The 14568-nt window shown below is 38.0% G+C and overlaps 1 protein-coding gene across 3 annotated transcripts in view; it reads left to right on the top strand.

Annotated features, from left to right (window-relative positions):
- The window catches only part of larp4.S (La ribonucleoprotein domain family member 4 S homeolog), a 30296-nt gene that overhangs the window by 9256 nt on the left and 6472 nt on the right, over window positions 1-14568 (top strand). For 2 of the 3 annotated variants that reach the window (XM_018247948.2, NM_001127801.1), the window contains 10 exon segments: window positions 1780-1941; window positions 4479-4566; window positions 4696-4832; window positions 5931-6034; window positions 7697-7807; window positions 8566-8619; window positions 8947-9159; window positions 10657-10760; window positions 12179-12412; window positions 12632-12680. In XM_018247948.2, the coding sequence (XP_018103437.1) occupies window positions 1780-1941; window positions 4479-4566; window positions 4696-4832; window positions 5931-6034; window positions 7697-7807; window positions 8566-8619; window positions 8947-9159; window positions 10657-10760; window positions 12179-12412; window positions 12632-12680 (1256 nt within the window). 3 annotated transcript variants of the gene reach the window in all.

The following is a 14568-nucleotide window of genomic DNA, read 5'->3' as shown; positions in this document are numbered from 1 at the left end:
ATACTTTCCACATTTTGTTCTTTCACTTATGGAGCATTTCCTAAAGAACACATTTGTTTAGCAAAGAAAGCCAACTTGAGATGAAATGTATGGCCCTAAATACATAATCAAATTGCATTTCTCTATGTTATACAAATATTTACCTTTTTATATGCATGGAGGCATAATTGATTTTGAAAGCCCCACAGCTGCTAAGCTTGCAGATATAAAATATTTCCAGTGGAAAAAAAAACCCGCAAGAAACTCTTAAAGGCATCGTAACAAATAAGCAGAATATTCTATTCCAGAATACAGAAGCCGGCAACATTCTCACTTCTCATACCATATATCCATAGCATGTGGTTTTTAAAGACACCAAAATATAAATAGTGCCATCTCATTTTCATTATTGATGGTTTGGACCTTGCTAATAAAGCAGCCTGTCTTGCCAAACCACTTAAAAGAGTTCACCTTCCAAACACTTTTTTTTCAGTTCCGTTGTTTTCAGTTTGTTCAGCAGAAATAGACTTTTTTCAATTGCTTTCCATTTCCCCCCCCCATAATTTTTGATGTATAAAGTTTCATGTTTGTATCTCTGGGGTTTCAATATGGCAGTTCAGTGATCCAGGAACATCTGAACTGTTACAATTTGCTACATTTAGTTGATAAAATTTGTTTATATATTTCTCTGCAGTATCTGTAGAATATTGGCAACTATTGTATCAATTCTAACAGCTGCCTTAAATGAAACTCTGCTCAGCAGGGTTAAAAGGGAACTCCACAAAACACAACTTAAGCTTTTTGAAAAGTAAACATAATTTCAAGCAACTTTGCAATATAGATCATTTAAAAAATATGCAGACTTTTCATGATTTTTAATGGTTTCTTACAGTTCCCTAAGCCTAGCCCCCAGCTCTCCTGCTGATCTCCCTGACTACTTTGCTGAGCTGGCTGACTACTATTACTTTGTATCAACAGCCAGCTGTCCTCAGCCTGCATCCTCCAAACCCCACAATTCCCTGCATATGTGATTTCAATAAGGAACGGAACATCACAGTGCAATGCATTGTGGTTTATGTAGTTCCTGCATGCTGTCTGTAAGCTGTGGACAGTTGTTAAAATTTGTAACATCAGTGTTTTAGTCCCTCCTTCCCTGCCAGGACTTAAAAAGATACAGAAAGAGAATTTTCAAACTTTTTGAAGAAACGGGTAACTGTGATGGGTATATTAAGGGTTTCTTTATGTGGGCCTCTTTATCAAATTTTGGTTTGGAAGCTGGAGTTCCCCTTTAAATAACTAAATGTATTCAATTTAAAACCGTTCGAGTCGGCCCCCCCCCCCCCCCCCAGAGCTGCTTTAGAAGGTGAAAAAGGAAACTTTTCACTTCAGTATTAGAAAAACAATCATAAATAGAAAGTAATTGCAAGACAACTTTATTTCTGGTGAATAATCTGAAAACAACTAAACTGAAAAAAGTGTTTGAAGGTGAACAACCCCTTTAAAAGTAAGCTTACTCCACCAAACCTTGTATTGACAGCAGTTGCCCTTTTCTTTTTCCTTCTGACTTTTATTTAGTTCTGATTCAGACCTTTAAAGGGGCTGTATTATTCCTAGAAACTAAATACTGTAGCTGTTTCTAATGAAGTCTGCTGACTTTGCAGCAAAGCCATGTTCCAGTGATCTCAACCTTGTGATAAGGCTTTTCTGAAAAATAAAAGTACTCCTAAAGAAAAAAAAAAAAACAGTGAAGTGAAAACCAAAATTAAAGCTTTTTAAAACCATTTATTTTCCACACATTAGGTTGTTTACAAAATCCGAGTGAGTCTAATAAGCAGTTTGAAGTAATGTATTCCCCGTCTTGTGAAGTGAGCAGAAACGGGCTCAACTTAGAGGAAGCAACTGCAAATGGAATGGACTTAATAGCACAGGATGAGATTGGATACCAAATGTTTGAGGTTACAGGTGAGTCATTATGCTGCTTGCAACACTGTTTTGGCAGGGTTATGTAACACTGAGATTATAGAACACAGTCAAGAATATCAAAAACACTCAACTAGCTAGGGCAATCGTGTCCGTTTCGGTTTGATTTTCAGCATTGATGCTGCTGGGTAGTTGAAGGGGATTCCCTTGTTTTCAAAGAGCCAGAACACTACTTCATCACTTGCAGTTCTCTAATCTTAGTCAGTGACTTGAAGGGGTCACCATGGGACATAACTGCTCGGTTAGTTTGCTTTTTATCCTTAGCATGCAGGTCAGATTCAAAAGAAAACTATATGAACATTTATGTCCCATGTGGCCCCCTGCTAAGTCACTGACCACTAAGAGGTTCAAGGGATTCTGTCATGATTTTTATGGTTGTAGTTTTTATTTCTAAATTACACTGTTTACACTGCATATAATTTATGCTACTATATAAAATTTCATTCCTGAACCAACAAGTGTATTTTTTTTTTTTAGTTTTAATATTGGTGTATAGGCTGCCATATCTGATCATTTTGCCTGGTCATGTGCTTTCAGAAAGAGCCAGCACTTTAGGATGGAACTACTTACAGGCTATTGTTTCTCCTACTCAAGAGTGGGTCGCAGTGGGACCTGGATATTTCTATTGAGTGCTGTTTTTAGAACTACCAGGCAGCTGTTATCTTTTGTTAGGGAGCTGCTATCTGGTTACTTTCCCCTTGTTCTGTTGTTAGGCTGCGGGGGGGGGGGTGATATCACTCCAACTTGCAGTAAAGAGTGACTAAAGTTTATCAGAGCGCAAGTCACATGACTGGGGGCAGCTGGGAAACTGACAATATGTCTAGCCCCATGTCAGATTTCATAATTAAATATAAAAAATGTTTTTGCTCTTTTGAGAAACGGATTTCAGTGCAGAATTCTGCTGGAGCAGCACTATTAACTGATGCATTTTGTAAAAAACATGCCAGTATCCCTTTAAAGGAGAACGAAAGGCAAACCTTCCTTCTTGTCCCATTTTGTAGATCTCATATACCCCTCCAGAATCGCTATGTTTATATTTCCGAAACACATTTAATTTTTTAATAAAACACAGCTCTGAAGTAGCAGCCTGCTGAAGAAAGCGGTGGCGCCATCTTACTAAAGGCTTCCCTTCCGTGTTCGGCTACTGTTCATTACTGCGCATGAGCCAAAATCCCTCCCTTGACCCCAGGCGCATGTATTCATCAACATGTAATTAGCTATTCACGGCAAAGCACAGACATCTGCAGCTCTAAAAATGTTACCTAGTTTGCAGCGCTTGGGATAATTAACCGCTCCCTGCTAGCCTGTAGCTCAGTGCACTAACGAAAGGAATTGAGCGTCGCCATGGAGACCAGCCATACCCATTCCTATTGGCTGGTGGTGGGCGGGCTACTGAAGAACATGTAAATTTAACACAGGCATGGAGGCAAGGGCTATTAAAATTAAGACACATGCGCAGAATGTTGAAAAAGGGTGTAATGAGACTCTTGTGTGCCCGAGGCAGCGGGGAGGGAAGGAAAGGAATGTTAGTAAGTCACCCAACTGAGAGACTTTGCAGTGGATTTGCATGTAAAAGTAGATAGTGAGCCTGGAGTCACTCTGCCCACTAAGTGTGGATAGCTCAAGCCTTTGCTTTAACCCAGCATGTTTGTTAATCTTTTGTTGTGCTTTAAAGGAGAAGGAAAGTCTCTAAACAACATTCCCTAAAAATCTCAGCCTTAATATAGTCTCTAACATATTCCCCCAGCTCAATGTCCTGTTGCTTAGTTTGCCTTTGTAATGGCAAAGTCAGGTCCTGCTATTAAGTACCTGTTTCAATCCAGAGCTGCTTCCTTTCTCCTCCAACAGAGATTTCCCCGGGCAAACACATGCGCACCTCACTGCTGAGCTGCTGCTGCTGTTTTTTTTGTCTTCATTAGCATATTCAGCCTGTACGTGCTGAAAGTCTTGCCCTAGTTAGCCCCACCCACGTAATCCCATTGTCCAATCGGAACTCTCCTCTGTTTTTTCAAGACAGTCCTGCACAGCCCCTCTCCCTAAATCTGCAGTTTACAGTGTAGGAGACACGGGCGGAAGTGATGTCAGCAGCTTGAAAATGGCAACTGCAATCTATTTAAGAGAGGGCTTACTTTCAAGACAGCAAGCTGGATAAATAATGTTCATCCAGAAGAACTGCTATAGCTGTTTGGGAGGCAGAAGTATGGTAATTATATTAAAGGGATTTTCATGTAAATCCTTTCCTTCTCCTTTAAAGGAATGTAAAGGAGGAAGTAGTGTTCTAGCTAGAATGCAAATATATTCCAACTTTTATACATTAAATATTTGGCTAGCTATATTGAAAACATTTTTTTTTTGAACAGCCTATGTACTTACTCTTTTATTTTTACACTGATGAGTTAATTTAAAGGGAAACTTTAACACCATATCCAACTGTCATTGCTGTTTTAGAATTCCGTGATTTGTTTACTGTTTATTTCAATGCTTCCTCTCAGAAAACTTTTGTTCTCTTCACACTTAAGGTGATGGCACATCCCCAGTTCCTCAAGTTGTTAGTGCAGAAGATTTAAAAGAATGTTTGAAGAAACAACTTGAATTCTGCTTCTCAAGGTAGGACTGTTAGATGTGAAATGGTTTCCATAATCAAAGGTTCAATGATACATTAAAGGGGATATATTGTTTCACTGAACTGATAATTTCTAACAGTCATATACTAATGTTCTGGAAATTATTTTGCAGAGAGAATCTTTCAAAGGATCTTTATCTGATGTCACAAATGGATAGTGATCAGTTTGTACCTATTTGGACAATTGCAAATATGGAAGGCATTAAGAAGCTGACCACTGACATGGACCTTATTCTTGAAGTGTTGAGATGTAGGTACAACCTAGAGAATTATAACCATGACAAGCTATTGCATTTAAATTGTGCAGCCACTGGAAATCTTTAATAAACTGCTCTTTTAAGATCCCACGGGATGCTACTGCTGATGTCCCAGATTAGCTCAGTGTAATTAAATGCATCTACACTGACACAGGCAATCAGCCTGCCAAACTGTCCCTGACTATGCAGTCCTGACTTGGCAATATTCCGAGCAAGCTGAATGGTCAAATGTCTTCTGCTTCTTAGGCAACCTGCAACGTTAACCAAATAACATGAATTTATAATTTATTCAATTTATGAAAAGAATATTGTAGCAGTTCTGCTGTAGTTCTGGCTTTGAGGCTGAGCAGTTTGGGAACCACTGGCTACTGCCTTCCATGGATGGAATGCCTGCTGACTGTGCTACTTCTGAATATCTTCTGTGCTGATCCTGTCATGTACATACATTTTATTTAGATCAAATTGGGAGCAGAAGTAGTAAATACTATTAATAAGCATGTTGGAGACCTCTAGTGACCAAAAAGAGGCAAAACCACAATCTCAATAATTTCTCCAAAACATGCTATTCAATAAAAAAATATATTTTATTCACATCAGTAGTTAAAAAACATGTATAGTAATCCCTCTAACGCCTAACGCGTTTCATGCTTACCCAGCACTTAGTCATAGGCAGAATCTGCCTATGACTAAGTGCTGGGTAAGCATGAAACGCGTTAGGCGTTAGAGGGATTACTATACATGTTTTTTAACTACTGATGTGAATAAAATATATTTTTTTTATTGAATAGCATGTTATGTACATACATTTAACCTTACTGTTTTTGGTGCTACTTAAGTATTTGGTTTTGTGGCAGTGCAGACTTCTTGTGCTGAATTTTTAACACATAGCCATGTTTATAGTCAGTTATATTAGCATATTCTCGCTCATCTCTCATACTTTTTGGATCCATAGTACTTCCTACTAATATAAATACTCCCTCTAAATCTCTTTACACTACTCAGGAAGTTTCCAATAAGTTCCTGTATGTTATTTATGTTCTATACCTTTAATAGTTACTTTGCTAAAATTACACTAAACTATTTTATTTAAGCAACGCCTGTGGTGCAAGTTGATGAAAAAGGAGAGAAAGTGAGACCAAATCACAAGCGATGCATTATTATTCTTCGAGAGATCCCAGAAACTACTCCTGTGGAGGTATTTGTTGACTGCTACTATTGAGTATATTCAGTATACCATTATAGTGCCTTTGAGAAGCCTCAAGACTTGTGCAATGCAATAGGGGAAAAAACATAACTTTCTTTGGTGTCCCTCTGGAGCCTTAGACTTAGGGATGGGCTTGACCCGTTTCATTTCGCCCATAATTCGCCGCCGGCACCCATTAAAGTCTATGGGCACCAAAAAAATTGTCGCGTGGTGAAATTTTTTTGACGCACAGCTTTTTATTTTGACGCACAACGCCAAACAAGTCTATGGGCGTCATTTTTTCGGCGACACAAGGCGAAAAAAAATCACCCATCCCTACTTAGACTTGCTCCTGCACATTTTTTCGCTTATTTATTATGCCCCAAAGCTGTTCCGAATCCGAAAATACGCCATCTAAAAGCTGCCGAATTCATATAAAAGTCAATGGCATTAACCATTTTACTAAATGTTCTGAGTTTTCAGGGTTTGATGCTGTTTTTTTCTTGAAAACTCAAATTTTTTGTGGTGTACTGGTGTCAAACGCTAAAAATGTCGTTTTTTGCGGGACTATCCCATACGATTTTTTTCAAGTTTTTTCTTGACAAATAAGGGCAAGTTGTGGATTATAGTTTGATCGGACAATTTTTATTTAAAAGCTGAAAAATTCGGATTTTGATCACCCCCTTAGAGTACAATTTTTAGAATTTAGGCAAACCTAAGGCTAAATCAGGGATGCTTCTAAAAGGTAATTAAGGTTGCACAGTTAAACTACTTTTTTTCCCCTGCTCTGTGCACTTTTTCCTAAAGGGGAAATAAGTTTAGTCATTGAAGTTAATAGGGATGCTTAACATTACTCCCTCAATATGTCTGCTTTCTTTGTCTAAGTGCTATGATTAATGGTACTAGGGATGCACCAAATCCAGGATTCGGTTCAGGATTCGGCCAGGATTTGGCCCTTTTCAGCAGGATTCAGATTCAGCCGGATTCAGATTCAGCCGAATCCTTGTGCCTGGCTGAACTGAATCCAAATCCTAATTTGCATATGTAAATTAGGGGCGGGCAGGGAAACCACGTGACTTCATCACAAAAGAAGAATTTTTTCCACTTTTTCCCTTCCTGCATCCCTTTCCTTTCGGTATTTGGCCGAATCTTTCACCAAGGATTCGGGGCTTTGGCCGATTTGGTGCATCCCTAAATGGTACCATTACCATGCAGTTATATACTATATATTTTTTGCTAGTAATGGAACATTTCTCTATTTAGGTTATAAGGTTGAAGGATTATAAGCCTTAGTGAGCCTTCCTGCTCTTCTGTCATGTAAGCTGCCCACCCCTAGCAAATAAACACTGAGCTCACATGACTGGTAGCAGCTACCCATATCACATAGGTTAAACTGGATTACTTGTTGGTTCTGGCTTAAAAATACACATATATATAAAACTAACTGGTAACAAAAAAAAGTTTCTTATTCTTCTGAATCCATATCTTTCTAATTTGAATTTCTGATTCTGACAGTATTAAACTTACCCCCATCTCCCCATGAAAAAAAGCTGAATTTTTAAATGAACTGCTGACTATTATATAAGATTGTGTGAGTGTTTGTGCTTGGTCCATCAATAGTACCCTCTAATGTTATTTTGTATTTTAACTTGTAACTTTTTGTTGTGTTTTTAGGAGGTTAAAGCACTATTTGATAACGAAAACTGCCCCAAAGTAATAAGTTGTGAATTTGCTCACAATAACAACTGGTATGTTACATTCCAGTCAGATACTGATGCACAACAGGTGAGCATTTATGTGTCTTACACATCAGGGTTTTCGTAATTAACATTTATTGGCTGACATATCAAATTGCAGTTACTACAACAAAATTAAGGAAAAAGACATAATGTGTAAATCTAGTATATCTTGTATTTGCCTATTTATCTGTAACACTAAGTTTTGCTCACTGCTAGCAGAAACAACAACAGCTTTTGTTTGGTTCGGCACAGATATGCTAACATTGCTCCAGCTGACTACCCTGTGCTTCCGGAATTACAGGACAGTGCAGGGTGGGGAGGATTCAACTTTGAACTCCTGACACAAAAACAATAGCTGACACTGCACTGTCCAGTCATTCTGGAAGTGCAGGGTAGTCTGCTGGAGCAAATATTTGTATAAAGGCCCTTCAGCAGCAATCAAAATGCCCCTGTCCACATGTTATTGCTTGTAATGTTAATGAATTAAAATAATTGTGTTTTTGTGGGGGATGGCCTATCACTGCCCTGTAGGCAGTAGTTTAAAGTACTGCTTCTGCTGAGCTTCACATGGTGAGCTTCACATACCGTAATACATTTTATGTCTAAAACTGATTTTCCATTGAAAAACATATATCGGGAAAATTAACCCAAAATTATTTACACACAACCCCTCAGAAAAATACTATCCAAGCATTCCTCCAAAATCCTGTGCAAAAAAACAAGTAAGCCTCAATAAAGCATATTTTAGGAAGCTCTTTCTGGACACTGTCATCTCTAATTTGCTATACTTGTTTCCTCTTTAAGGCGTTCAGATATCTAAGAGAAGAAGTAAAAACTTTTCAGGACAAGCCAATAATGGTAAGAATATGTGGTTTTTCCATGGTAATGTTCCTGAGAATTTCAAGCAAGTTAAGTGTTTGTGCTTGCAGCTCTGTCCCATGGCCATAAATCAATATGTGAATGTGCCTTAAGGGATCTAAGTGATGGTGAAACAGTGTTGAGAGATTTTAGAAGGATACAGAGAAAGTGGTATTGGTTGAGGTGAATTAATAACTGAAATGATAGTGTGCTCAATACATACAGAACATTACTGTTTTTAACATAACTGCAGAATATTAGTTAAGACATTAACTTTAATCATTTAATTGCCTACTGAATTGATAAATACATAATTTTTCCTAAAAGGCTAGGATAAAAGCCATCAATACGTTCTTTGCTAAGAATGGATATCGCACGGTGGATTCTAGTGTTTACACACAGCCAGTTCAATCCCAAGCACAGTTTGCCTCGCCTTTATTTATGCAACCTGTATATAATGCTCATCAGCAGTACTCCATCTATAACATTGTGCCTCAGACATGGTCTCCAAACACAGCACCTTACTTTGAAACACCACTGGTAAGCTATTTATATTATTCATGTCTGCCTGCTATTCATTACATGATATAACTTATGTTTCAGACTGACCATACTAAAAAGGACCCATAATGTGTAAAAGTCTTGAGAGGCGATGTGCCGCGCTCAGAGGAATCTCCGGCAACCAGTCGGAGTAGCCGAATATAATGTAAGTTAAAGAAACATCGCAGCTACAAACTATATGCATCCAATTGTCAGATGAAGAAGCAGTGTGCGCCGTTCGAATCTGACAGTTAGATGCATGTAGTTTGTAGCTTCGATGTTTCTTTAACTTACATTATATTCGGCTACTCCGACTGGTCACCTGCGGTTCCTCTCAGTGTGGCGCATCGCATCTCAACGCCCTGTGGAGTTCTGCCCTAATTTTTGTTTTTTAAATAAGAAAATATGTAACTGAAACATATATAGTGCCATGTATAACAGAGTGCTGTCTCTTGAGCTGCAAATATGATCGAAACAGAGTGCGGTTAGGGAGGTATTGTATTAAATGTATAGCATTTACCTACATTTAGGGGCATATTTATCAAGGGTCGAAGTTAAAAAAAAAAAAAAACTTCGAACTTTGCATTCAAAAAGACCAACTGAATAGAGGTCGAAGGTTTTTGGGGGTCGAAGTGGTCCGCATTCGAATCGTACGATTGAAGGAATAGCGCCTTCGATATACTTCGATTCAAAGTATTTCCTCCAAAAAACTTCGATCTCTCAGACTCCACCAATTGCCTCCATATGGGTTCTAGGAGGTCCCCCATAGGCTGAAACAGCACTTTGGCAGCTTTTAGGTGGTGAATGGTAGAAGTTTTAAAGAGACAGTACATGATAAATTTCGATATTCGAATTTCGATGTTTTTTTTAGACTTAACTTCGACCTTTGATAAATCTGCCCATTAGAGGCCCATTTATCAAAGGTCCAATTTTGAGTTCATGTGAATTCGAATAAACTCACAATTCAACTGGGAGGTTATTTAAGGAAAAATGTGAATGTCTTAATATTCGATTCAATTGTTCCGACCCGAAAATTCAAATTGTATTTGTTTCATACAAAAAAAATAAAATAAAACTCGAAAGTCAGGAAGGCCATTAACATCTCCAAATGGCTCAATGGACCTCTACCATTGACTTGTACATAAACTCGGCAGGTTTTAGGTGGGGAATATTCGAATTAGGACTGTTTCCATGGTTAAATTGTGATTATCTCACATTTATATAGGGTGATTAAAAATGGAATGTGTGAATTTTGACACCAAAAAAATTATTAGAAAAAAAATTTGAATTTACTATTCAACCCTTAATAAATCTGCCCCTTAAATTCATGGTTTTATTTTGTAACCGGGCATACAGTACTTTGCCTCTAAATACCTATTCTAACCTACAATATTTTCATTTTTATCATTTGCAAATTGTGAAATATTTTTCCTACACTCTTTCTATTTGGTGTTATTGTAATAACTCCCGCTGTTTTTTTTGTTGTTGTTGTTGCAGGCTCCATTCCAAAATGGGGGATTTGTTAATGGTTTTAATTCATCAGGAACTTACAAACCAAATTCGGCTTCTTTGAGTGCTGGTCGGCCGTTCCATAGAAATCGGTAAGTAAAATACCTCTTTGCTTTGCTTCACTTTATTATTGTCTTGCAGTTTTATAGCAAGCCAGGTAAGTTGGGTTTCCACTTAGAAATGCTCAAGCAAATAAGTTCTCTTACTGCCTAATTAGGTATTTAAGCCAACTTTTCATTAGTGAAGCCTTATGGGTGTGCCAAGTTTTCTTCTTTCTTCTTTTCGGCACTTTCATGCGCCTTAATGAGTACAGCCTTATCAGGAAGCATGGGCTGAGCACATGAAGAATTAACTGCAGTGGGGGCATAGGACCAAACTTTAGCAGTAGCTTCTACTGCCTCATTGGCTTCCTCTCTGTGGCTAAATTAGCAAATTTGGTTGCATTACTACACCTGTGGTGGAGATGTACACTGAAATTGAGAGCCTATTGAGTTTTCCTCGTCACTTAAAGTTTTCAGATCCTTCCTATTTAAAAGAGAACTAAAGATCAACAAAAATAGGCTAGAAGTTAAGAATTGTCAACATCAGATGTCCTCAATAGCGCTCATTTTCTTGCTGATTCACAATACATACCCCAAAATACAGTAAATATACAAGAACAATCCAAATGGTAATTTAAAAGAAAACTTTACCCCCAAAATGAATATTTAATCAACAGTTTATATATGCATTAAGTGTCATATTAGAGAATCTTGCCAAACTAGTATATATATTTAAGTAAATTTTGCCCTTTTACATCTCTTGCCTTGAACCACCATATCGTGATGGTCTGTGTCCTGCCTCAGAGATCACCTGACCAGAAATAATGCAGCTCTAACTGTAACAGGAAGAAGTGTGGAAGCAAAAGACAGAACTCTATCTTTTAATTGGCTCATGTGACCTAACATGTATGGTTTGTTTGTGTGCACCTTAAATCCTACGATCCCAGGGGGCGGCCCTTATTTTTTAAACTGGCAATTTCTATTTAAGATAACCAATGGCACATACTACTAAAAATGTATGTTATAAAAATGGTTTATTTACATGAAGCAGGGTTTTATATACGAGCTGTTTTATGCACTATATTTGTATAGAGACCTTTGTTCGGAGGGTATAGTTTTCCTTTAATATCACATTACATGGCAGCAGAGAAACCAATGCATTCTGAATCAGAATTAATTATCTGTATGGCATCAGCATCTATGATAGATGTAAACTCACTTGTCTACTGATTATTTTTTTTTTTTTTTAATTTTTCGTTCTAACTTTCTTTTAAACCCATTTCTAACACACTGATGCTGTAACATGAAGCACCTTTCCATGTCACAATTTTTCCATAGAACTTTTTTAAGTACCTACTGTTGAAGGGTCAATAATGCAAAGCATAATATACTCTTTCCCAGCACTTGTTGGGTCTGAGGTTTATTCTGTTAGTGTGTAATCTTTTTAATGTTTTTCCCCCTCTGCGCAGTGTGAAGCCTCCGTTTAGAACATCTGCAAACCCTACTGAATGTCCAGATGTTGGTGCAACAGCAACGTCTGTATCACAAGTGGATGTGTCTATAAGTAGATCAAACTCAAGGTCATATACTTCTGAGAAGCCCAGCACTTCATTGGGAACCCAACACGATCACAATTTTTCATCTAAGGACACACTATCCCTACATTTTGAACAGAATGGCATAGAAGGAGCTTTCCGGGGCAGGTTTGTTTCTGTTTTTAATCTAAAATCAGTGCAGTTAACGAGAGAACATGTTGCAGTGAGAGAACATATTCTACCTGCTCAAACACCGAGCTCTACAACCAACAAGGGGTTATGGCACTTTACATAATATGGTGACTACTTGCCAGAGTTTTACATATTTGAAGAAACTTTTCTGTATCCTCTAAATCACCCGACATAAATGCATTCTTTGTCTTTCAGAAGGAATACATTTAGAGGCAGAAGGCGAAAAGATGATGATCGTTTTTCTGTGAGTTTCTTTTTGCTTGTGTGGTTCTAAACATTATTTGCTTACAAAAGTCAAAAATCACTAATGGTTTTTAAGGAAATTTCCCCAGATGTGCGGTCTAATTGAGCCTGCACATTGATTGTGGGAAAATCGCTATTATTTTTTTCATCTTCTCGAAAGCACTGGGAGGGAGATTCCAGGGCAGGCAGCCTTAATTGGGCACTGTCATGCACATAAATGCCCCAACTCACTCATTTCGTGTATGTGCGTGACTTGAGATCAAGGATCAGTGCTGTAATTTGCTACTTCAGCAGTCTTCCCATGACTGGTTAGTAAGAATTAGTAATCATAAGAAAAGCAAAGGTTCATTATTATTATTTATTGCATTAGTAATAATATTATGATTAACATCATCATCATCATCATTTATTTATATAGCGCTGTCAAGATACGCAGTGCTTTACTGCAGTTATAGCAAACAGGGAATAAATGGTGGCTAACAGACAAGGATTACAGAGTACAATGGGGTTTACAAACTAAAAGGTTAGGGTACAATTGAGACATTAGGATTATATAAACACTTTGTCATTTTTGATACAGCAATGATTAATTAAGGTACAACGAATAGGCCTCTTTAAACAGATGGGTCTTTAAGGAGCGCTTGAAAGTTTGGAAGGAAGGAGAAAGTCTGACAGCTTGTGGCAGAGAGTTCCAGAGAAAAGCAGAAGCCCGAGAGAAGTCTTGTAGACGAGAATGGGCAGAAGTAACCAGAGGAGAAGTGAGGCGAAGATCAGAAGCAGAGCGTAGGTTTCGTGAAGGAGTGTATTTGGAGATTAGAGATGAAATATAGGGAGGGGTTTCATTATTAAGGGCCTTGAATGTGAGTGTAAGTAATTTGAATTTGATTCTAGAAGAGATTGGGAGCCAGTGAAGGGACATACAAATGGGAGCAGCTGATGTTGAGCGGCGAGCTAGATGAATGAGTCTAGCGGCCGCGTTTAGAACAGATTGGAGTTGTGAAAGGTGACTTGTTGGAATACCTGTGAGGAGTAAGTTGCAGTAATCAAGGCGGGAGATGATGAGAGACTGAATCAGTGTTTTAGTTGATTCTGAACTGAGATAGGGTCGTATTCGAGCAATGTTGCGCAGTTGAATACGGCAAGATTTTGCAAGTGTTTGAATGTGTGGTGAAAAAGACAGATGAGAGTCTAAGATAACTCCTAGGCAGCGTGCCTGTGTGGTCATCCTCAATACTATAATATTTTACTAAATGATAATATTAATATCATAGTATTTTTAAAATGAACATTATATTCCCCATCGTTGTACAATAGATGAGTGTATACATCAAACATACATCTCATTATGTCATCATATCATTTTACCCCCACTGATCTATAATTATTTGTAGCAAGACTAATTCGTGCCCAGTGATGATCAAGTATCGCGCTTAGAGGGAAAAGGACATGCAAACATTAGTCTGACCATCTAATTTTCTTCCTCCTAACTCATACACATTTCTTTTTACAGTATCTTTCTATCCTTTTTCTTTTTTCTATATGCTTTTTCTGTTCAGGCTTTGCTTGCACTGTCCGTCCAATGATTGCAAGATTATGAGATCTGAGGGCTTTTATTTTTCAAATCGAGTATTCCCCTAATGTGGAACACGAGATTCAAAGTAGCCTGGTCTACTGCAGTTATATCTTATCCCTGTAAAAAGGCTATTATAAGTCACTGAGGCGTTTCATCAGAGTTGTACTGCATTACCTGGGGCCCATCAGGTACCTGACTTAAGGACCCACCACTGCAGTGCCCCTGCCAAAGCTGTTCCTGTTGCTACTTACTTTGCTGTTTTAAAATTAAAGATGGCTGTGTGTTCCACAGTGGAATGCACTTTAGAGTTTGCTTT

This window comes from Xenopus laevis, chromosome 2S, assembly GCF_017654675.1.
Source record: "Xenopus laevis strain J_2021 chromosome 2S, Xenopus_laevis_v10.1, whole genome shotgun sequence".
NCBI classification, from domain to species: Eukaryota; Metazoa; Chordata; class Amphibia; order Anura; family Pipidae; genus Xenopus; species Xenopus laevis.
The sequence above is the reverse complement of the archived record's forward strand: the minus strand, read 5'-3'. Positions and strand labels throughout refer to the sequence as shown.